At 44.7% G+C, this 24,096-nt stretch overlaps 1 protein-coding gene across 2 annotated transcripts in view; it reads left to right on the forward strand.

The window, feature by feature from the left end:
* Positions 1-24,096, forward strand: part of ANXA6 (annexin A6) — an 86,985-nt gene that overhangs the window by 31,987 nt on the left and 30,902 nt on the right. For both annotated transcript variants that reach the window (XM_069763552.1, XM_069763553.1), the window contains exons 2-5: positions 6,229-6,277; positions 21,670-21,760; positions 23,300-23,394; positions 23,526-23,639. In XM_069763552.1, coding sequence (XP_069619653.1) covers positions 6,266-6,277; positions 21,670-21,760; positions 23,300-23,394; positions 23,526-23,639 — 312 coding nt within the window. In that variant the 5' untranslated portion in view covers positions 6,229-6,265. The remainder of the gene's footprint in view (positions 1-6,228; positions 6,278-21,669; positions 21,761-23,299; positions 23,395-23,525; positions 23,640-24,096) is intronic.

Below are 24,096 nucleotides of genomic sequence, written 5' to 3' on the forward strand. Positions count from 1 at the left end.
GACCAGATGTTGAAAGGCTCAATGAGGGAGACCACCAATCGAACGCAAACAGTCTTTTTACTAAACAACAACGTGGTGGGGATTATGTACAAGAAATAGCGGGTGTAGAACTTCCTTTAGAACATGGAACCTGTTCAGTCTGTTTCCTTCTCTAGGCTCGCTGGTTTCTGCCCCAGCTAGTTCCTCTGCTTTCTGCACAACTCAGCTGAGCACTTCTGAAGCTTCCCTAGTCCCCAATAACGGCACTATAGTCCAGTAAGTCCTGTACTTCAACCCACGGTTGCATATCCTTTATTCAGTCGCCATGACAGCACAACGAGAGAGGGGATCCGCCCTTCAGGGACAGGAAACCTCAGACATAAAAGGGCGGCACCTCACTCACCCGCCAGTTGGTTTCCTGTCCCTGACAGTGGAACCTCTTCAGACAGGCCCAGAGAAGAGGGTTGAAGATAGAAGCTATCCCACTCCTGACAGGCCGATGCAGGTAGCGGGGGTCCCCTACCTCGGCCTGATCAGGGGGATGGAAGCACCACACGGCAGGGGGACTGTCTGTGTAGGTGACAGCAGGAGGAAGCAGCCCTAAGCGGGGGGCTTGACTTCAGTGGTGCCGCTGTTCACCTGGTACGTGAGGCCCAATGGTGCGCATCTGCCGGAGCTCCTGGGGTCGGTCCGCCGCTGCTGCTGGGGTCTGCGGTGGCTAGGTGAGCGCTGCCGTCCTTGTTCGGCGTGTCTGCTCTCAGCGCCGGGGTCGCGTCCGGAAGGGGTGTGTCCTGATGACGCGGGTGCGGCGCGGGGCGATGACGTGGCCGCGCATGCGCGGTAGCGTCTTATCCTGGCTAATGGCGGCGCCCGGCGTCGCAGGGGGGGATTTTGGCCTCAGGGTGTCTGGCGCTCTACGGGCGCTAGCGGTCCGGCGGTGATGTGGGCACAGTTTCACTCCAGGGCTCTGCAATGGGATGTTCTGCATAATTTTCGGCGTCTGGGCGCTAACCTTGACAAAAAATTTTCCCTATCTGTAGAGGCCACGGGTTCACTAAGGTGGTGGACACACATCCCTAATCTGCGTAAAGGGGTACCTTGGACATATCAGATATCACGGGTAATAACAACGGATGCTAGCCCCACGGGGTGGGGAGCACACTGGGAGGGCAATTGCATTCAGGGTCTGTGGTCCCATTCTGAGCGAGACACGTCCTCCAATCTGAAGGAATTGATGGCGGTGGAACGCGCCTTAGATAGGTTCCTTATACCTCTGCAGGGTAGACATGTTAGGATACTCTCTGACAACCAGGTGACCGTTGCTTATGTGAACCACCAAGGAGGTACACGGTCTAGGTCATTAATGAACGTTACAAATCATATTTTTCAGATGGCCGAAAATCACATGCTCTCCCTTACGGCCCTTCATATAAAGGGAAATCTAAATATCATGGCCGATTACTTAAGCCGCAACGAGCTCAAACAAGGGGACTGGTCTCTAAAACCGGCTGTCTTCAATCAGATCGTGCGGTTGTGGGGATGTCCAGAGATAGATCTGTTTGCCAGTCGAGGAAACAAGAAACTCCATCAATTCTGTTCCCTAGACCCAAGGGACAACCCGTACGCAGTCGACGCTCTTCTGATCCCCTGGAATTTCAATCTCGCCTACGCTTTCCCTCCTCTGAATCTCATTCCTATAGTTCTGAGGAAAATTCAGGAAGACGGAGCCCGAGTGGTTTTAATAGCCCCATTCTGGCCCAGAAGGTCTTGGTTCCCATGGTTGAGAAGCATGTCCATTTCCCAACCATGGATCCTCCCAGAAATACCGGACCTCCTTTCCCAGGGTCCAGTCTTCCATCCACAAGTAACCAACTTGCACCTGACAGCGTGGAACTTGAGAGGTCACTTCTGAAAGGAAAGGGATTCTCCCAGAATCTTGTAAATACTCTACTTAAAAGTAGGAAAGCCTCCACGACTAGCATTTATGTTAGGGTATGGAGGAAGTTCCTATCAAGTTCAGGAGCACAAATTGATCAAAAACCTGATATTGCTCAGATCCTAGAATTTTTACAGAAGGGCCTAGAGTTAGGCTTAGCCACCAGCACCCTTAGAGTTCAGGTTTCAGCTCTAGGGGCACTATATAATTCCAACATAGCCAGTAATCACTGGATAACAAGGTTTTTCAAAGCGGTCACCAGATCCAGGCCGGTTGTTAAACAGAGAATAGTTCCATGGGACCTAAATCTTGTGCTCTCAGCTCTAACACAAGCTCCGTTCGAGCCTATTGACTCTGTCCCGATCAAGATCCTGTCGGTCAAAACAGCCCTCTTAGTTGCTCTTACATCGGCAAGAAGGGTTAGTGATCTTCAGGCATTATCCAGGCAACGTCCATATATGCAATTTTTGGAAGATAGAGTGGTGATGAGGCCTGACCCTCTTTATCTTCCAAAGGTTGCCTCAAAATTTCATAGATCCCAGGAGGTGATCCTACCTTCATTTTGTCCTAATCCCTCTAACAATAAGGAGCAGAGATTTCATTGTTTGGACGTACGTAGGTGCCTTCTTAAATACATTTCAGTAACAGACACCTGGAAAAAAGACCACGCATTATTTTTATCCTACCAGGGGGTTAGGAAGGGACTTAGAGTATCAAAAAATACCCTAGCCAGATGGATTAGGGAGGCGATATCTCTTGCTTATACCGCAGGTGGCGTGGAGATTCCAGAAGGTATAAAGGCTCACTCCACTCGTGCGGTAGCCACATCCTGGGCTGAGAGAGCAGAAGTATCGATTGAGGACATCTGTAAGGCGGCCACATGGTCTTCTCCATCCACCTTTCTTAGACACTATAGATTAGATCTAGGTGGCTCCTCCGACCTCACGTTTGGGAGAAGGGTGCTGGAAGCTATTATCCCTCCCTAGTCACCTTTTCACTTCTCTGAAAGTCTCTCGTTGTGCTGTCATGGCGACTGAATAAATACGTACGCTACTCACCTGGTAGCAGTGTTTTTTCAGGAGCCATGACAGCACCCTTATATTCCCTACCCTCTTTGCTTATGGGTTCAACACTTCCTTTAGAAAATTCCTAAGTTTATTCACTGGGTGAATTGTACCATATATTAATATTGTTTATGTGCTACTAACCTAGAAGGTCCTTTCATACTCTGTAAACCAACTGGCGGGTGAGTGAGGTGCCGCCCTTTTATGTCTGAGGTTTCCTGTCCCTGAAGGGCGGATCCCCTCTCTCGTTGTGCTGTCATGGCTCCTGAAAAAACACTGCTACCAGGTGAGTAGCGTACGTATTTCTCCCCTTAGGGGAGTTACTTTTGGCAATTATGGCCATTACTTAGCTTCTCGGCTTCCAGATGCCTTGGTACTAGTGCCCGGGCCACTCTCTTCATCTTACGTTCCCTGTTTCATCCTGGCCTGTTACCTCTCTATCTTGCGACTCAGGGCCACAGTGCTAGGTGTTGTAGTGTCTGCCAGCACCTCTATATGGCCCCTCTCCTCTCACCGGGGATGCAGGCTTACAACCCCAGCAGCAGCATCTTTCCCAGAAGCCATCTCCTTCTCCTCAGTGTGAGCCATACTGTGGTCCGGCAGCGCACATAATACGTCCGTGCATCCCTGATTTTAATGGGGCGGCGTGCGCACATGATAAAATGCCCCAGCTAACAGCTGCGAGGCATTTAGTTAATTTGATCACCTGCAAGGTGTGTCCCAGCCAATAACTGGGAGGCATCTTGTATAAAAGGCACCCTCCCCAATAGGGAGGTGCCTGAGCAACCCCTCCCTTACAGTTTAATGTTGTGTGTGTAGCTGTATCTTACCAGGTTCCTGTCCCTAGTCTGTTAGAACCATTCTAGTATCCTGTGTTCCATAGTCTATTAGAGATTTCACATCCCGTATTGTCCCTGTAATTGTCTAGGTTACATGTTAACCTATCTCAGTGCATCACTCTGCCCTGACGCTTTTTCCCTTCTCTGCTCAAGATCACGCTATCCACTGCCTCGGTGTCCTCTCACATCAGGGACACCCATGTTACATGACTCTGTTCGCTGATCAGACTGTAAGTATGCTTCTACTACAGGCTGAGCCCTATCTATCTTTGTGACAGGAAACTGTTTCTGTCCCTTCACTTTAACCCTTTCCACTCTTCGCTAGTCCCAATCTTTTAACCCTAACTCTCCCTACTGTCAGTCAAACTACAACGTAGTCACTAATAACGCATGTCACAATACACATTACAACAATACGTGTGTCTTCAAGGAGGAACATAGGCAGTTTGTCCATCTCCTTACATTTCCCCCTTCTTTAACGATGACGGTCCTCTGCCATCCGGAACCAGAAATACACCAAGCATCACACCACACAACAGGTATTAAGCAATGTGGGCCCTCTTCTACTTGTAGACCAACATGGACCCAGTCCTTCTTGGCAAAGACCCTGGAACTGCAACTGTCCATTCATTCCGGGACTGGTCGATCGGGTTGGTCTGGTCCTTCTTGGCAAGGACCCTGGAAGAACGGCAAAGTCTGTCTTTTTGCAAGTAGCCCATAGTGCCGTCATCAGTCCTTGGGACAGGGACACAGTCCATGAGGGACAACATTCGTTATCAACCTTCCTAATCATTAACCCTAACTCTACCTATTGCCAGTTAAACTACCGTCGACAAGCCGAGATACACTAGTAGATGCTGTAAAAATGGAAAGCAAAATCTGTATGCCTCTCAGTTGGATTGCAATGACTGCTGGAGCCTGTACAGGAGAATGAATGGTTGTAGGGGAGGGGTGACACTGAAGTTACAAGTCTTCTCTGTGCAGCCTAAAATGCAGGCTCTGTTCCAAGACCCTTGAGTCATGCAGAAAACTCCTGAATGTGATTTGCACCAGGGTCTCCAGGAAGAAGTCTGAGGCCGAGCCAAGATTTCTGCACTGGCAATAATATTCCATAAAAGGGATCACAGGAGTATAAAAGAGCATGGAGGAAAGACGGCGGACCATTACATATAAACATTATGTGATTAATAAAGGAGAGACTAAAGCATTAGGCTGGAATAAAAGGGGTCTTGTTTTGTAAATTCATTTGTCCAATTCATTATTGCATTTGTACCAGATTTTTCATAGGGTTTTTGTGGTTTTGCACCTTTTTTTTTTTTTTTTTGCAGCAATTTCATCCATTTTTTTTAAGGTCTATTTTATATGTTCGCCAGTTGTTTTTTTTTTCTCCCAAGTGGTTTAGAGTTTCTAGATGTTTTTTTCCCCAATTCATCATGTGGAACATTTTTAAAAAAGTCACAATTTGTCACAAATTTAGTCGAGCTCCACTTTTAGAGTGATTTTATTTACGGCAGAAATTTTTGAGCAATTTTTGCGAAGCGTTTGACTTTATGCACCAAGAAGTTGCAAAAATGGTAAGTCTTTTGGGGGGTTCATTTATAAAAGCTTCTGCTCCAGGGAACTGGTATAAAAGTTTTTGCTTTTAAAGTCGTAACATTTTTTGCTCACTGGAGAGTTCTGAACACTTTTGCAGCTTTTGAAGTTTTCACACCAGTTTCAATCAGCTCCGCTAGGAAGGAGCAAATTCATCAAATTTCTCAAATGTGCCAGTGTTTTATTTGCCAGAAATGCTACTCCGGTCTTCTATGGGACTCCAGCATTTCTGGTGCGTCACATTCATTAAACCTCGGATTTGGCATCTTCTACTCCAGCAAGTGTTTACTACACCAGTCTTGATAAATCGGCCTCTTTGCGCAAAAAATAATGCAGTGTGTGTGTCATTTTGATGAATTTGGTGCAAAAACAGTCAGCAAATAACACAAAAAAGAGGAAAAACTCTAATGATCACTAAAGCCCCGTATTTTTGCTTTACATTGATAACTTGTCAAGAAAATAGTATTTGTGGATACCACTCTTGTTTATGGACAGTGCCTGGAACTGCAGTCCATCGCTATTCACTTAAGCTGCAATGCCCGACACAACCTGAGGACAAGAGTGGTGCTGTCTCTAGGAATATAGTACAGCAGACCTTATTTTCTGATGGTCTGACCTTGTCCTTCTGTCTACCGTGGTTTTGCTGATGCCCTAATTACAGTATCTTCCCCTGGTTATTTACCACCTTGTGATCCCAGAAAGCACTAGAACAATTGGACAGAAAAAAACTTAATGACATATTATTTTAGGTTAATATTTTAATTTATCTTTTATCATTGTCTTTATCTTCTTTAATAATTCTTTTTTCTTTTGACAGCTCCTTGTTTTCTTCTGAAGATTTGCTCGGGGTCATCATGGCATCAAAGGTAATATCTCTACACGGGAAACTCTATGCAGGAAGGATGTTCACCGTGAGATGGTTTACAGCCTGTTACATTATATGTCCCAGTGATTGAAGATCTTTTACAGACGCCGCTTCCATTATAAACTGTATATATTAGTCAGGTCCTGCAATTCTTTTTATTTTTTTTTCTGTAGGTTTTCTTTGCTATATAACTCACCATGTTGGATTTTCTATTGCATATAGCAAGACTGGGAACATTGTCCCCGTAGTAAATCCTCTTAAAAGGGAAGCTGTCAGCAGGTTTTTGCAATGTAATCTGAGAGCAGCGTGAGGTAGGGGTTGAGAACCTGATTACAGTGATGTATCACTTACTAGGTTGTGTTGCTCCTCCTTTAATAAAATTAGTGTTTTATCAGCTGGAGATTATCACTACAGGACTAAGTGTCTTGTGTATTGTAGTCAACTGCTCTTTAACCACGCCTCCACCACTGATTGGCAGCTTCCTGTCAATGTATACAGAAATCTGCCAATCAGTGGTGTGGGCGGGGTTATACACAGCTCAGCATTTACAGATCTGCAGCATATAAAACAGTGATTGTATCAAAATGACATCATGCCGACCAGTAAGTGACACACCATTGGAATCAGGGTCTCTGCCTCTACATCATGCTCCTTTGATTATATAGGAAAAACCTGGTGACAGAGTCCCTTTTAAGGGGGTTGTCACAAGATATTTCTTCCAAAGTGCACCTCCCTTCCTTGCTGCTCAAGATTGACTGTTTGGGATGGTAGCATGGTTGACACATTGTTTTTACAAGCACTTTGCAATCCTACCCATATATGATGTCGAGACAATCTCTTTAAAAGATTATTCCCAAGAAGACAGGACATCCCCATATCTAGTCAATAGGAGGCAACTTGCTGATACTGGTGGTCTGACTGCTGGGACCCCCAGCGATTCTGAGACTGGGGCTGTGCAACACCAAAAGCAGGTGTCCATCTCAGCCTTCCCACCATTCATTGTCTAGGGAACTGCCGGAAATAGTCAAGCTCTGTACTCAGCATCCCATAGACAAAATTGTAAGGAGTCCGAATATGTGCACCTCCGCTCCCATCAGAACAGGGTAGCACTTGTTTAACAAATATTGGACTATCAAGTTTTTAGACCCCCAAAGTTCCTTGTCTCAGCACCATAAATGTCAACACATTTCTCATGTATTTGGAGCAATGGTTGTCAGGAAAGGAGATGCTGGTGATTTCCCAGCACTAAATATATTTAAGTGCACACGCCAAGATATGTCAAGAATGTGACGTCTCCCTAGATCGGGATATTAATAGTCACCGTACGGCTCTGGAGGACTCAGATGTGAAACCTACTCTCCTGGGGAAAAAAGGAAATATTATGTTGGTTGTATCCACATTGTTATATACTAAATGGTATTATAAAGTAATAAATGAATCTAAATTGTGCTACACAATCTGTTGGTTTTTTTTTTTAGAAACAGCGCCACTTTTACATGTGGTTGAGTCTGGTATTGCACCTCCCACGTAACCTGGTGTATAGTATTGACTGTTACAGGCCATAACGCCTATAACTTATAGGCCAACATATGAGCCAAAAAACTCACAGGTTGTTGCTAACCGCCTACCTGCTACCTGTTCTATCCAGCCTTTGGCTCAAAGTGGTCACTGACCGTTCCAGCCAACAATTCAGCTGCTCCATGTCAATATAGCAGATCTCCTTCTCTCGGTCTGCTCTGTCCATGAGCTGTGACTGCTGACGTCATGCTGATTGACAGCTGGCTCCCCGCAGTAAGGCAGCAGGGAGCCGACTGTCAATCAGCATGACATAGGCAGTCATGCTCCGACAAGAGCACAATGGAAGTGAAAACACTGCTCTACCGACATGACATCTATGGAAGCCACAGAACCGCCGGCAGGGCCGGTCTGTGATGAGAGATCTGGGCTGGGCAAAACTTCAGAATTCTAAGCCTGTGTGCCCACAATGAGTTTTTGGTGTGTTTTTGACGCTGCGTATTTTTGCTGCTTCAGTTCCAGCAAAGTGGATGGATTCATAGCAATCTCCTGCCCAATGTGCTTCTTTTTTATGCAGCGTAAAATTAATTAAATTATGCAACATATTTATTTAACCCCTTCACACATGGCCTTTTTCCCGTGTTTTTTTCTTGTTTTTTCTCCCTTCTAAGAGGCAACATTTCATTTTTTTTCCATCCGTATAGCAGTGTGAGGGTTAGTTTTTGCAGGACGAGTTGTACTTTTGAATGACACCATTCATTTTACCATATTTATATACTGGAAAGCGGGAGAAAAATTCCAAGTGCGAAGAAATTGCAAAAAAGTGCATTTTCACAGTAGTTTTTTTTTTTTTCTTTTCCATGTTCACTATATGGTAAAACTAAAAATGTTTTAATCACCTCTTAGTTCATTTTATTATGTTGCTGCGGCCAAAAAAAGTAATTCTGGAGTTTTGTTTTTTTTTTGTTACGCCGTTTACCAAAAATGTTATATCTTGGTTGGACTTTTAAAAACACAGCAATGTCAAATGCATATTTTTTAATTTTTTTTTATTTCTAATGGGGCATATTCTGTCCTGTCGCTGCAAATATGGCTCTGTGAGATGCTGGATCTCTTCACCTTACTTACAATTGGCGCCGGTCGCAGATAGTTTAACTCAGCTGCAGCAGCACACATGTTATGAAGAATCCAGAAGAGACTTTGATTTCTTTAAGAATTCTTGTTGAATGCATACAAACAGCAGCAGGTAAAAAATACTTTCTTCAGACAAGCTGAAACCACATGTGCCTCTAATGAAGCCAAGATGGAGACTGAGACACAGGGAGAAGAAGGAAGTAACATGACACCCAGCAGAGGGAGACAGAAGGGACAAACTTCATGGAAAGGGAGGATTTCAGCTATGCAAAACACAGGAACATATAGCAACAATAACAATGAGAGACTGCAATACAGCATGTAAAATGTACAGGGCAGTCTGTTAAATGGGACATAACAGGGCAAATGAGGAATGATTTGAACTTGAAGGTTTTTTTTTTTTTTTCAGGTTTTTAAAATCTTTTTTTCTTTTTTTACACTTTTTATTGGATTTGATAGTTCCCTTAGGGGACTTGAAGCTGCAATCATCTGATCACTTGTACTATGCATAGCAGTTCATCAGCCTTGGTATGTATAGCAGAAATCACAATCGCCTATGAATGGCGGTCTTGAACCGGCGTTCACAGGAGGATCATAATGACAGGGGTCTTCATGGCAACACATTGGCACACCGCGATCACGTTACATGTGTGCCCCTGCCGGACACGTATTAAATGCCGCTGTTAGGCCAGAGTCACACTACAGCGAGATACGGCCGACTCTCGCAGGTTAAAAACAAGCTCTGGCACCGTCACTCCGGAGCGGAGTGTGCGGCTCCATGTATTGCTGTGCGGCTGCACGCTCCGCTCCGGAGTGCCGGTGCCAGAGCTTGGTTTTAACCTGCGAGACTCGGCCGTATCTCGCTGTGTGTGATCCCGGCCTTACAGATTGACAGTGGGATTTAGCAGGTTAACAGCTGTGGGCGGAGCCGGTCTTTTTTTTTTTTTAAAGACACTTATAACATTTGTCAGCACTGACACTTCTTCTACAGAAGTCATTATTATCTCTTGTGCAAGAAAGAACAGATGGAAACTAACAGGAACTTTCCCAACATGAGTGGCCTTAAAAAAGAAGTTTGTCCTGCTGCTCACACACCAAGTGATCAGCTTTAATCATGGGAGCAAGAGATCAGCTATTCAACAGCGCCACCAGAGGAGAAATTGGGCATTAGTTTTCTCCATGTAATGTATGTTGGTTCTCCCACATACTCTACAGGCTTTCTGTTCTGATAACTAAAATTTCTGCTCATGCTCTCTCGCCGTCGCTCGTTCGCTCTCTCTTGCCGTCGCTCGTTCGCTCTCTCTTGCCGTCGCTCGTTCGCTCTCTTGCCGTCGCTCGTTCGCTCTCTTGCCGTCGCTCGTTCGCTCTCTTGCCGTCGCTCGTTCGCGCTCTCTTGCCGTCGCTCGTTCGCTCTCTCTTGCCGTCGCTCGTTCGCTCTCTCTTGCCGTCGCTCGTTCGCTCTCTTGCCGTCGCTCGTTCGCTCTCTCTTGCCGTCGCTCGTTCGCTCTCTTGCCGTCGCTCGTTCGCTCTCTTGCCGTCGCTCGTTCGCTCTCTTGCCGTCGCTCGTTCGCGCTCTCTTGCCGTCGCTCGTTCGCTCTCTCTTGCCGTCGCTCGTTCGCTCTCTCTTGCCGTCGCTCGTTCGCTCTCTCTTGCCGTCGCTCGTTCGCTCTCTTGCCGTCGCTCGTTCGCTCTCTCTTGCCGTCGCTCGTTCGCTCTCTTGCCGTCGCTCGTTCGCTCTCTTGCCGTCGCTCGTTCGCTCTCTCTTGCCGTCGCTCGTTCGCTCTCTCTTGCCGTCGCTCGTTCGCTCTCTCTTGCCGTCGCTCGTTCGCTCTCTCTTGCCGTCGCTCGTTCGCTCTCTCTTGCCGTCGCTCGTTCGCTCTCTCTTGCCGTCGCTCGTTCGCTCTCTTGCCGTCGCTCGTTCGCTCTCTTGCCGTCGCTCGTTCGCTCTCTTGCCGTCGCTCGTTCGCTCTCTTGCCGTCGCTCGTTCGCTCTCTTGCCGTCGCTCGTTCGCTCTCTTGCCGTCGCTCGTTCGCTCTCTCTTGCCGTCGCTCGTTCGCTCTCTCTTGCCGTCGCTCGTTCGCTCTCTTGCCGTCGCTCGTTCGCTCTCTTGCCGTCGCTCGTTCGCTCTCTTGCCGTCGCTCGTTCGCTCTCTCTTGCCGTCGCTCGTTCGCTCTCTCTTGCCGTCGCTCGTTCGCTCTCTCTTGCCGTCGCTCGTTCGCTCTCTCTTGCCGTCGCTCGTTCGCTCTCTCTTGCCGTCGCTCGTTCGCTCTCTCTTGCCGTCGCTCGTTCGCTCTCTCTTGCCGTCGCTCGTTCGCTCTCTCTTGCCGTCGCTCGTTCGCTCTCTCTTGCCGTCGCTCGTTCGCTCTCTCTTGCCGTCGCTCGTTCGCTCTCTCTTGCCGTCGCTCGTTCGCTCTCTCTTGCCGTCGCTCGTTCGCTCTCTCTTGCCGTCGCTCGTTCGCTCTCTCTTGCCGTCGCTCGTTCGCTCTCTCTTGCCGTCGCTCGTTCGCTCTCTCTTGCCGTCGCTCGTTCGCTCTCTCTTGCCGTCGCTCGTTCGCTCTCTCTTGCCGTCGCTCGTTCGCTCTCTCTTGCCGTCGCTCGTTCGCTCTCTCTTGCCGTCGCTCGTTCGCTCTCTCTTGCCGTCGCTCGTTCGCTCTCTCTTGCCGTCGCTCGTTCGCTCTCTCTTGCCGTCGCTCGTTCGCTCTCTCTTGCCGTCGCTCGTTCGCTCTCTCTTGCCGTCGCTCGTTCGCTCTCTCTTGCCGTCGCTCGTTCGCTCTCTCTTGCCGTCGCTCGTTCGCTCTCTCTTGCCGTCGCTCGTTCGCTCTCTCTTGCCGTCGCTCGTTCGCTCTCTCTTGCCGTCGCTCGTTCGCTCTCTCTTGCCGTCGCTCGTTCGCTCTCTCTTGCCGTCGCTCGTTCGCTCTCTCTTGCCGTCGCTCGTTCGCTCTCTCTTGCCGTCGCTCGTTCGCTCTCTCTTGCCGTCGCTCGTTCGCTCTCTCTTGCCGTCGCTCGTTCGCTCTCTCTTGCCGTCGCTCGTTCGCTCTCTCTTGCCGTCGCTCGTTCGCTCTCTCTTGCCGTCGCTCGTTCGCTCTCTCTTGCCGTCGCTCGTTCGCTCTCTCTTGCCGTCGCTCGTTCGCTCTCTCTTGCCGTCGCTCGTTCGCTCTCTCTTGCCGTCGCTCGTTCGCTCTCTCTTGCCGTCGCTCGTTCGCTCTCTCTTGCCGTCGCTCGTTCGCTCTCTCTTGCCGTCGCTCGTTCGCTCTCTCTTGCCGTCGCTCGTTCGCTCTCTCTTGCCGTCGCTCGTTCGCTCTCTCTTGCCGTCGCTCGTTCGCTCTCTCTTGCCGTCGCTCGTTCGCTCTCTCTTGCCGTCGCTCGTTCGCTCTCTCTTGCCGTCGCTCGTTCGCTCTCTCTTGCCGTCGCTCGTTCGCTCTCTCTTGCCGTCGCTCGTTCGCTCTCTCTTGCCGTCGCTCGTTCGCTCTCTCTTGCCGTCGCTCGTTCGCTCTCTCTTGCCGTCGCTCGTTCGCTCTCTTGCACTTTCTCCCAAAATGAGGCAGCCCTGTTCAAGCCGAGAATCCATCACTTACTACAAGGGAAAACTCTTAATTAAAGGCAGCCCCGTCCAATAGGCAAAAAGTGGAAGCTGAAATCTACTATAAAACATATTAGAGTATTTGCATAAACAAATCCAGTGTGGTCACATATGAGACTCAGGTTGTGTACCTATAGAGATGTGCCATTTGCAAACTAGTCATTTCATAAAGGGTTATTCTCCTCTTACTTAGATGTACTATTGCTTTTAGGGTGACCGTTACTTTTCACCAGCATTCTACCAGCACTATAGGTGCCGGAGATTACTTTCTGCCACATGCCGACATTCATGGTTCCTGCAATTATCCAGTGGCCTGTTTGTCCTGAACTGGAAGCCCACCTCTCTATTATGCCTGTACACAGGTTCAGTAAAACAAGAATAGGGAGATAAAGTAAAAAAATATATATAATTTTTTTGTCCTACAAGCCATTTATTTGCTCTTTGGTACTATTCTTTTGTTCTGTCTCCCCCAATACTCTGTGCAATGAGCTGACCTTGCTCACCTCTGGTTAATCTCTTTCTAGCTTCGGTAGTGTAACCAGACCCTCATTGTTACCTCTGAATTGCTCAGACCCAGAAAATAATAAATTATTAATAATTCTACAGCAAGTAACAAAGGGGAATGACATCCAACTAATGAGAGTTCTTATAGTGCAGTAGGAAACGAGACTAATTCATCTAGAAAGTTATTAAACAGGTTATTGTCGGAACCTTACATGGAAGCTCTGACTTTTAAACACCGGATCATATTTGGGGACTGATCGGAATCATTTCATAAAGGGAATCTGTCGCACCAAACTGACAGCATTACTAAGACTAAGCCCATATCCTTGTAGGCGGTACAGTCCCTATAAAATCCGCACTTTTATTGATCTAATTGAGGCCTTGGAGCTGCAGAAACTGAAGATTAATCCTTCTTCTCTGAAACTTAACATGGACCAAACAGAATTCATCATCTTTCCTCCATCTCACACGACCCCCTCAACGAACCTATCCATTACAGTAAATAGCTGCCCACTCTCCCCAGTCCCACAAGCTCGCTGTCTCAGGGTAATCCTTGACACTGATCTCTCCTTCAAAACGCATATCCAAGCCCTTTCCACTTCCTACCGACTTCAACTCAGAAATATTTCACGGATCCGTATATTCCTCAACAAAGAATCTGCAAAAACCCTAGTCCATGCCCTCATCATCTCTCGCCTTGACTACTGTAACCACCTGCTCTGTGGCCTCCCCTCTAACACTCTCGCACCCCTCCAATCTATTCTAAACTCTGCTGCCCGACTAATCCACCTGTCCCCTCGCTATTCCCCGGCCTCTCCCCTCTGTCAATCCCTTCACTGGCTCCCCATTACCCAGAGACTTAGTACAAAAGCCTAACCATGACGTACAAAGCCATCCACAACCTGTCTCCTCCATACATCTGTGACCTCGTCTCCCGGTACTTACCTACCCGCAACCTCCGATCCTCACAAGATCTCCTTCTCTACTCCCCTATTATCTCCTCTTCCCACAATCACATACAAGATTTCTCTCGTGCATCACCCCTACTGTGGAACCCTCTACCACAACATATCAGACTCTCGCCTATCATCGAAACCTTCAAAAAGAGCCTGAAGACCGACCTCTTCCGACAAGCCTACAGCCTGCAGTAACCATCGATCGACCAAACCACTGCATGACCAGCTCTATCCTCACCTACTGTATCCTCACCCATCCCTTGTAGATTGTGAGCCCTCGCGGGCAGGGTCCTCACTCCTCCTGTACCAGGTGTGACTTGTATTGTTTAAGATTATTGTACTTGTTTTTATGTATACCCCTACTCACATGTGTAAAGTGCCATGGAATAAATGGCGCTATAATAATAAATAATAATAATGATGATCAAACATGCTGATTAGGGAGCTCGGTGCACCCTGGGTGTGGCCAAGAAGCTCAGCGCATGGTTCCGCCCACTGGTTGTGCATTGTCCCACCTCCCTCTCTGGTGATCGACAGTACTGTCTGCAAAAAAAAGAGAAGCTCAGACCAGCCATTGCTGTCAATCAAGGAAGAAGGAAGGGCATGAAAAAAAGTATACTGAGCTTCTTGGCCATACCGAGCGATACTGTATAATGGCCACAGTGTGAACATGCTCCTACACTTTATACCAACTTATGCTCCGGCTCATTTATTTGGTTTTGCTGTAGTTTTTGTACTTTGTACAAACAGGGGTTCCATTTTTTTTTGAGCTAGGCGTTTCTTCTACATAGCTTTCCACAGGCAGAGGTCTGAGCAGGTGTCTGTGCTGCCTTTATCTACTTTTGGGTCGGCTGACACAAAGTGAGGTTTTAATACTAAAGACAGGATAGGACCGTCCGTCGCAATTGGGTACACCTTTGCTTATTACAGGGCATATGTGCAATTTTTTTTTTCTTGTTTCTTGGGTTTTGACTTTACAAGTCAATGGGAAGGCTCAGAAGTTTTCCAGATGTCTTTTAGTGTTTTGCCATTCTCTGCTGAAAAATTGGCTGTAAAAAAAAAAAAAAAAAAAACACAAAGCAAAAAATCAACAATCTTATAAAAGCTCAAAATTACTTAACCTAAAAAGTGTTTTGGAAACTACCCCAAAAATCCTAAACTTTTTTCATTAAAAATTAAATCTCCTGAATCCATTTCCGCTTAAATGTGACGAGTTCACCCACCTGAAAAAAGGTTTGCACATACCCTTGGGTTCTCTTCACACTTTGTTTTTGCGTTTTTTTTGTTTTGTTTTGTTTTGCTTTTTTGCTGCTTATTTTTACAGTGCCAGCAAAAACCTTTTTTTTTTTTTTCTAATTCCTGAATGAGAGATCAAGAAACGCAGAGGAGTTTTTGGTGGATAAAACTAACTTTATTAAAACATATACTGTAGAAAAAAAGTACACATGTAATTCGCACTCGAAAAAGTAAAAAATGCTGCAAAAAAACACCACGAAAATCATTAAAAACGGCGTTTTTAAAAGCAACGATTTTATTGCCCAGAGGTCAGGTTTGGATTGGAGAAAAAAACGCAACAAAAACTATGCTTGTGAACATAGCCTTTATAGTGAAGATCTGTCTTTACAATTCTGTAGCCTTCAGAGCTGAAATCTGGTTGCACAGTCTGTAGAGAACTGGGGTTAGATAATGAACAGTGTGTAATAGAGCTCCCTCTAGTGGTAGGTGTAGGTAGCCAACATGTTATATTTTAAAGCACCAGTCCTGTCTTTTTATTTTTTTACCCCCAGGGTGGTATTACTAATGTCGGTTCCCTGCCCAAAGTAAAATACTTCCTATTTGCCGTATTCGGCTCTTCTCGGTGCCGCTCCGGTCCCGTTCTGCCTCTCATAGACTTACATTGAGAAGTGACCTCCGGCTCGCCCAGCAGAAGACGACCGGAGTGGCGCTAAGAGGAGAAGACGACTTCGGCTGGGAAGCATTTACTACATTAGTGATACCACTCTGGGAATGAAATAAAAAAAAATTGCCAGAGTGGTCCTGTAAGTGTCTTGGCTATGGATTTGGAGGAGAAAAAAAAAAAAAATATTGTAAAAAAAAAAATCAAAAAAAAAATCCAGTTCTAGTAGGTATAAAACATTTACTGCTACATCCTACTGTCTATATAGTCAGGAGTCCAGATTATCTGTATGGAAACTTTTACTTCTGTAAAGTTGTGCAGGAAAAGACGAAAAAATTCCTACTATACCCTGCTCAGAAACGACTAATCCGAGGTAATTCAGTCACCTGGAGAACTTTTTTTTTTTTTTTTTTTACCAGTTTTTAAAGTAAATCCATGAGCGGCAGAAATGTATAACACGGTCTGTTTGCTTATTTTGCAGGAAGGGCTTTTTGGCCAACTAACGTGGGTTTTCATGTTGCATTTTTGGGCAGTATGTGGCAGTTCTTCAGGAAATCCATAGTGAGAACATGATTTTATACAGCTTATATGTCATTCTCTTCTCAGCCGTGCAGCACAGTACTGCCCTACAGACGCCCTGTGTGGTTGTGCAGTGTAGTATATCGGTAACTGAGAGCAGGTGCAGGGTCAGGCTGTTTGGTCAAGCACAAAGGATGTCGACTGTCGGTTATTTAAAGTATCTGACTCAGTCTTTCAGGCATAAGAGTCTTGATTCTTTACTTTTCTCTGCAGAGACACATAATCTTAGGGTTTACACATCCAGGGAGGTACAGTACACAACACAATGGTTATACATCCAGGGAGGTACACAACACAATGGTTATACATCCAGGGAGGTACACAACACAATGGTTATACATCCAGCGAGGTACAGGACATAATGGTTATACATCCAGAGAGGTACACGACATAATGGTTATACATCCAGGAAGGTACACGACATAATGGTTATACATCCAGGAAGGTACACGACATAATGGTTATACATCCAGGGAGGTACACGACATGATGGTTATACATCCAGAGAGGTACACGAGATAATGGTTATACATCCAGGGAGGTACACAACATAATGGTTATACATCTAGGGAGGTACACGACATAATAGTTATACATCTAGGGAGGTACACGACATGATGGTTATACATCCAGGGAGGTACACAACATAATGGTTATACATCTAGGGAGGTACACGACATAATGGTTATACATCCAGGGAGGTACACGACATAATGGTTATACATCCAGGGAGGTACACGACATAATGGTTATACATCTAGGGAGGTACACGACATAATGGTTATACATCCAGAGAGGTACACGACATAATGGTTATACATCTAGGGAGGTACACGACATGATGGTTATACATCCAGGGAGGTACACGACATGATGGTTATACATCTAGGGAGGTACACGACATAATGGTTATACATCTAGGGAGGTACACGACATAATGGTTATACATCCAGAGAGGTACACGACATAATGGTTATACATCCAGGGAGGTACACGGCATGATGGTTATACATCCAGGGAGGTACACGACATGATGGTTATACATCTAGGGAGGTACACGACATAATGGTTATACATCTAGGGAGGTACACGACATAATGGTTATACATCCAGGGAGGTACACGACATGATGGTTATACATCCAGGGAGGTACACGACATAATGGTTATACATCTAGGGAGGTACACGACATAATGGTTATACATCCAGGGAGGTACACGACATAATGGTTATACATCCAGGGAGGTACACGACATAATGGTTATACATCTAGGGAGGTACACGACATAATGGTTATACATCCAGAGAGGTACACGACATGATGGTTATACATCCAGGGAGGTACACGGCATGATGGTTATACATCCAGAGAGGTACACGACATAATGGTTATACATCCAGAGAGGTACACGACATAATGGTTATACATCCAGGGAGGTACACGGCATGATGGTTATACATCCAGAGAGGTACACGACATAATGGTTATACATCCAGAGAGGTACACGACATAATGGTTATACATCCAGGGAGGTACACGGCATGATGGTTATACATCCAGAGAGGTACACGACATAATGGTTATACATCCAGAGAGGTACACGACATAATGGTTATACATCCAGGGAGGTACACGGCATGATGGTTATACATCCAGGGAGGTACACGACATGATGATGATACATCCAGGGAGGTACACGACATAATGGTGATACATCCAGGGAGGTACACGACATAATGGTTATACATCCAGGGAGGTACACGGCATGATGGTTATACATCCAGAGAGGTACACGACATAATGGTTATACATCCAGGGAGGTACACGGCATGATGGTTATACATCCAGGAAGGTACACAACACTATGGTTACACATCCAGGGTCAGTAAAATACTATTTCCATGAACAAATCTGAGTGTCTGATACCGGAGAGTCTGATACCGGAGGGGCGCACACACCGTACACTAGCATGGGGCTTTGGGTAATGTTGCACCATTTGCTTTGCCCTCCTATAACTATGTATATACAGGAGGGCGCTGCCATAAAAATACCAGGGATTGTGAAGATGAATAACAATATTTTATACCTTTATGATGAAACCTTTTTAGCCTCACATTTTTGGGAAATTTCCGCATGTTACTAGCGTTTCCTAGGAGTCAGGAACAGACCGACTAGGGAGATAATGGGTTAATCGCCTGGAATAGGATTGTAATACTAATACCAGGTTCATCAGAGGGAGATTTACAGGAAAAGGTAATCGGATCCTGCAGTCACAGCGAAAAGCTGAAGCACCTTGCAAATTCTTACTGTTATTCTAATTGTTATATTTCCTTACATTTTTTTACTTGTAAGTTTTGATTTTCCCTTTAACCATTGTTTTTGATGCCTAGTGTAAGGTAAGCGAATGCAGCGTCGCCTCCACGTGGCACGCTGTAATTTCACGCTCTCTTTATTTCGCAGTCACGAGATTTTAGAAATCATGGCTTGAATCCCGAGGCGCCCCCTAGTGGATGGCTTCTGTATGTTCTGATGTATTTTATACATTTGGATTTGATTTCTTACAAAGCGCCAACCCATAAATGATAGACAGTGATTGTATTCACACTAACCCCTGTCCCCAGCAGACTACAATTAGTTTTAGGACACCCGCTTGGATTGTTATTGTGGCATTAAAAAAAAGTGAAAAACTATACGACATATTTGCTATATATGGAACTTGCCCCGAATGTGCTCATTTTTTAAAGGGGACCTCTTGCTTGCCATAAATATGTAATATTACCTGATATAAATGCCACTGTTTTCCTGAATCCGGCGTTGTTTTTCTTTTGTTCCTCCTTCTCTCCGTTCTTGATATGACCCCATCTTCCCTGTATATAAATCTAGTCTTATTAGACAAGTGGGCGTAATTAATTATTCTCTGTGGACATCGACTTGACCACACCCAGCTGGATAATAACAATATTTATAAATAGGAAAGCATGGAGGACTATGTGGGGCTCATTATACTGTATGGAGGACTATGTTGGGGGCCCATTATACCGTATGGAGCACTGTGTGGCCCATTATAGTGTATGGAGCACTGTGTGGCCCATTATAGTGTATGGAGCACTGTGTGGCCCATTATACTGTATGGAGCACTGTGTGGCCCATTATACTGTAAAGAGGACTATGTGTGGCCCATTGTACTGTATGGAGCACTATGTGTGGCCCATTATACTGTATGGAGCACTATGTGTGGCCCGTTATAGTGTATGGAGCACTGTGGCCCATTATACTGTATAGAGGACTTTGTGTGGCCCATTATACTGTATGGAGCACTATGTGTGGCCCATTATACTGTATGGAGCACTATGTTTGGCCCATTATAGTGTATGGAGCACTATGTGTGGCCCATTATACTGTATAGAGGACTTTGTGTGGCCCATTATACTGTATGGAGCACTATGTGGGCCATTATACTGTATGGAGCACTATGTGGGCCATTATACTGTATGGAGCACTATGTGGGCCATTATACTGTATGGAGCACTATGTGGGCCCATTATATTGTATGGAGGGCTGTGTGGGGATTACAGTTGGAGAATTATACTGTGATGGAGACACCATTCTTTGTCAAAAGTTATAGAGGGGGTCATTTATACCATACGTGCGGATGGTACTGTGGAAGAGTTCACTGCGGGGGTATCATACGGTGTTAGGGGGCACTTTTGTTTGCATTATACTTTATCTGTATTATTCATGTGTTTTTATCCTGTGATGTCACATATTTACATTAGACCTTTGGGCCATGTTTTTTTACGTCTTACATAACACATTATATTAAGCCAATATTTTATTTGAAGATGTATTAATTAAATACACTTTGTTCATGGGACAACACTTTTCAGTTTGTTTCCATATGAAAAAGTTAATCGTTATATTTGATAAGGAAATACTTCCTCAATTGTAGACATTTTTTTTTTAAAATATATAGGTTGGCCCTCAATTTTGTCCAATCTTTTCATTTTGACCTTCTTTGTGTTTCCCTGCTCTAAAGAGAGAGAGCCCACAACTCTTTCCCAGTTAGCTTTAACTAGCTTTAACCATAGGGTCACCCAAAATTTTATTTTCAATATCAGTGAGTTGAACAATAAAGAAATAATGCCTTTAGTCTAGTAGTCCATCGGATGAGGTCAGAGATGGCCTCCTGGGATCTTATTGGGTTCTTAGTTTTAAGTATTTCAAGAAATCGGAATTACGCAAATTGAAGACCTGTTTCAGATATTCAAGAGAGCAAAAGTGATGACTGGTACAGATATTTCCAACCCTACCTTTTCCATTCCCCGAACCCCTCCAAATGCCAGGGTTATTCCACATATGAATATTCTTGGGGCAATCTTTAGCTCAGCACCAATTTTTACAGGTCCACCAGACTTTACGTATCAGGAGTAGACCGGGGTCGCTTCTTAAGTTGGCTTTAAGTTTACGGAATTCTAAGAGTTCCAACAAGTTGTGACATCCCCCAAACAAATGTCAACACTAGCGCCCCCGCCTCCTTTGTTCCCTCCAGAACCCATCCTCTAAAATTCTAAAATTGTGAGGCATCGTACGCGGCCGTGCTAATCCCCCCTGGTCTTTGGGTAGCTATAGCTTTTCATGCCTAATTCTAGGGATTCCTCTATTTCATACCAGATCTTTGAAGATGTTATTCGTTTACCTGAACCAAAATTTTGGATTCCAAATGGTAGAGTTGAGCAGTGTATGAAGGATACAAGGCTATAGGACACATTTTAATGATATTTGTTCTATCCAGAACAAAGGTAATTTTTCCCAAACACATGTTTTTTGCCACAAAGGATGCTGTATTACGGAAATCTAATCCTGCGTCTTCCTAATGTGGAAACCAAGATATTACAATTTCTGACCCACTGGGATATTTGCTATATAGTCGAAAACCAACCCCCTGCCTATCCTCCAGAGGAAGTAGAGCAGATTTTGACCAATTTATACTTAGACCAGAAAAGGACCAAAATCTCTATTGTTTCTATTCCGATTGGAAGGGAAATAATAAAATTAACAAATAACAGGTTGTCGGTGTACAAATCAATTCTTTCCTCATTTGTGCCATATTTAAAACCCTCTATCCTTATTTCAGCAAATTTTAATATGAATTATGTATACATTGTATAACATAATTGTACTTTATATAATACTTAATTTTTTCTGTTTGTTTCGCTCGCTATTGCAGGGAGGCCGCTACAGAGGATCGGTGAAGGATTATCCTGACTTTGATCCAAGTCAAGATGCAGAAACCCTCTATAATGCTATGAAGGGATTTGGTATGTGAAATTAATAATATTTAGGCCATTCATTATTTGGGGAACAGAGCCTCTCACCTAGCCAAATCAGATCTTATACTTTGCACTGATGAGGGGGCAAACACCCCGAAACAGTCTGCAAATTGAGATTATAGTTAGGATAAAAGTCAGTCATATTGCAAGGCTCGTTAAGGGGTCGATATTGACTTTTAGGATTGCTGCTTACAATTGGTAGTGCTAGAGTTCTAGTCCTCTTCCTCTCTGAATTGATGATTTGCATATTTAACTTCCCAGAGGAGCATGCATGGCTTATAAGTCTTCTCATGCTGACATGTCACCCTGCACAAGGAGAAACGTTACCCCTTAGATCCAAGTCCAGAAGCTCTCACCTAGCCAAATCAGATGTCATATTGTACACTGATGAGGGGCAATACCCCGAGTCTGCAAATTGAGATTTTGATTTGGCTTTTATCCTAAGCCACATTGCAAGGCTTGTTAAAGGGTCGATTTTGACATTTAGTATCACTGCTTCCAACAGGTTCTAGTCCTCATCCTCTCTGAAGACACAATATTTGCATATTGAATACTGACCCAAATACTGAACGTGGCCTTAAAGAGAATCTGATGTTTCAGAGAAAATCTCATTGGGAGGTCCCAGTGCCAGGAGAGACCGGTCAATCAGCTACAGCAGCACGGTCAAATGCTCTGACGGTTCAGAGAAAAACATAACTGACTGCATTTGTGCCGCCAGACTGTGATTCATGCTCTGTACTTTACAGTGCAAGTCATTAGGGACGAGGATTTTCTGCTTTAAAAAACCCACTAGCGATGGTTAATTATTCAACGGAGTGAAAAAAACATTAAAAAGTCATAAAAAGCATGGATTTTGTCCAAGTGTTGTTTTGGAAAGTTTTCCCATGGTTTTTGTGACTTTTGTTTTCCAGTCTTTTTTTTAACTCCATTGAATGGGTAGTGTTTGTTTTTGCTTTAAAAAAAAAAAAAAAAAAATGGCAAAATGCTCCCAAAAACATCTGGGCGTCTCTTGAGTTTTCCCATTGGCTCGTATTGTAAAGTACAGAGCGGATTCCAAGCAGAAAATGCCTGAAGACTGAACACATCGCTTTTTAACCACTTGGCGTTTTTTAGAAATATGAAGTAATTAAGACGCTGAAAAGACTGAACATGTGCACAGCAAGTCGCTTTTACACAAGTGTATATTTCTATTGTTTTGCGTGTTTCCTGATAGGTTTTTTTAGGTGGTCTGAGCAGCAAGATTTGCCTGAAAGACCTTGTGTGACTATAGCCCAAGGCTGGTTGTATGGGACTGTGCCAGATCTTAAATTAATTTTTTTTTAAAGATTTCTAATGTTTTTCAGTTCTTAGAATCTCTTTCTTTAGACATGTTAACTTTCTAGCCTACCATCACAAGTCCTAGTAAGAGCTTCTGTCCGAGGTTTGTTAGATCACATATGAACCTACCTTGGCTCCAAATCTAGCTGCCTTCTGCTGAACATTTGGGACTCCTAATTATTACTACTGGCTCAATTTAATTTCTTGTAGGCAGCGATAAACCAGCCATCCTGGATCTTATCACGTCTCGGAGCAACCAGCAACGTATTCAGATTATCCAGGCCTACAAGTCCCTCTACGGCAAGGTAACAGAGGGTCAACTTATTGTTCATCGGGTCACTGGTCCAAATTTTGCTTGTAGTCTTTCACACATAGACCTGGTTGTTATAATCGTCCTTGTTCCTAAATATAGTCTATTTTTAACGTTCTTCCTTAGGATCTTATTGATGACTTGAAATATGAACTGACTGGTAAATTCGAGAGACTTATCGTAGGCCTCATGAGACCCCCGGCATATTTTGATGCTAAGGAAATAAAAGATGCCCTGGATGTGAGTATAAAACAATACTGGATAATCAGTATTACATATTCATTTTATAATTTACATCTCTGGGCTGAAAGATCCAGGATGGTGTAGTCCATCAAATTTTTGGGTCTCCTTATTTATCATGACTATAGGAATGAGTCCTGTGACCGAATGGTCGGCAATGGACAATGGTACTTAATTGTAGGTTTCTACTGACCTAAAAAAAGAACAGTAGAAGGACACGAAGGAAGGATAAGAGCGAAGGGATGAGGCAAGGATAAAAAAGGTATGGAAGGGGGAACAAAGAGATAAGAAAAAGATACAACTTGGGATGGTCAGAAAAGTGAAAGGGTGAAGCAAGCAAGAAGAAAATGAATGAAGAAATAGTGGGAGCAAGAAAGAATGGAAGGCTGTAGGGAGGAAATAATGACAAAAGAAATTGGTGATAAAGGAAAGACGTAAAGGAGAAACATGAAGTTGA

Source organism: Ranitomeya imitator, chromosome 4 (genome assembly GCF_032444005.1).
Source record: "Ranitomeya imitator isolate aRanImi1 chromosome 4, aRanImi1.pri, whole genome shotgun sequence".
NCBI lineage: Eukaryota > Metazoa > Chordata > Amphibia > Anura > Dendrobatidae > Ranitomeya > Ranitomeya imitator.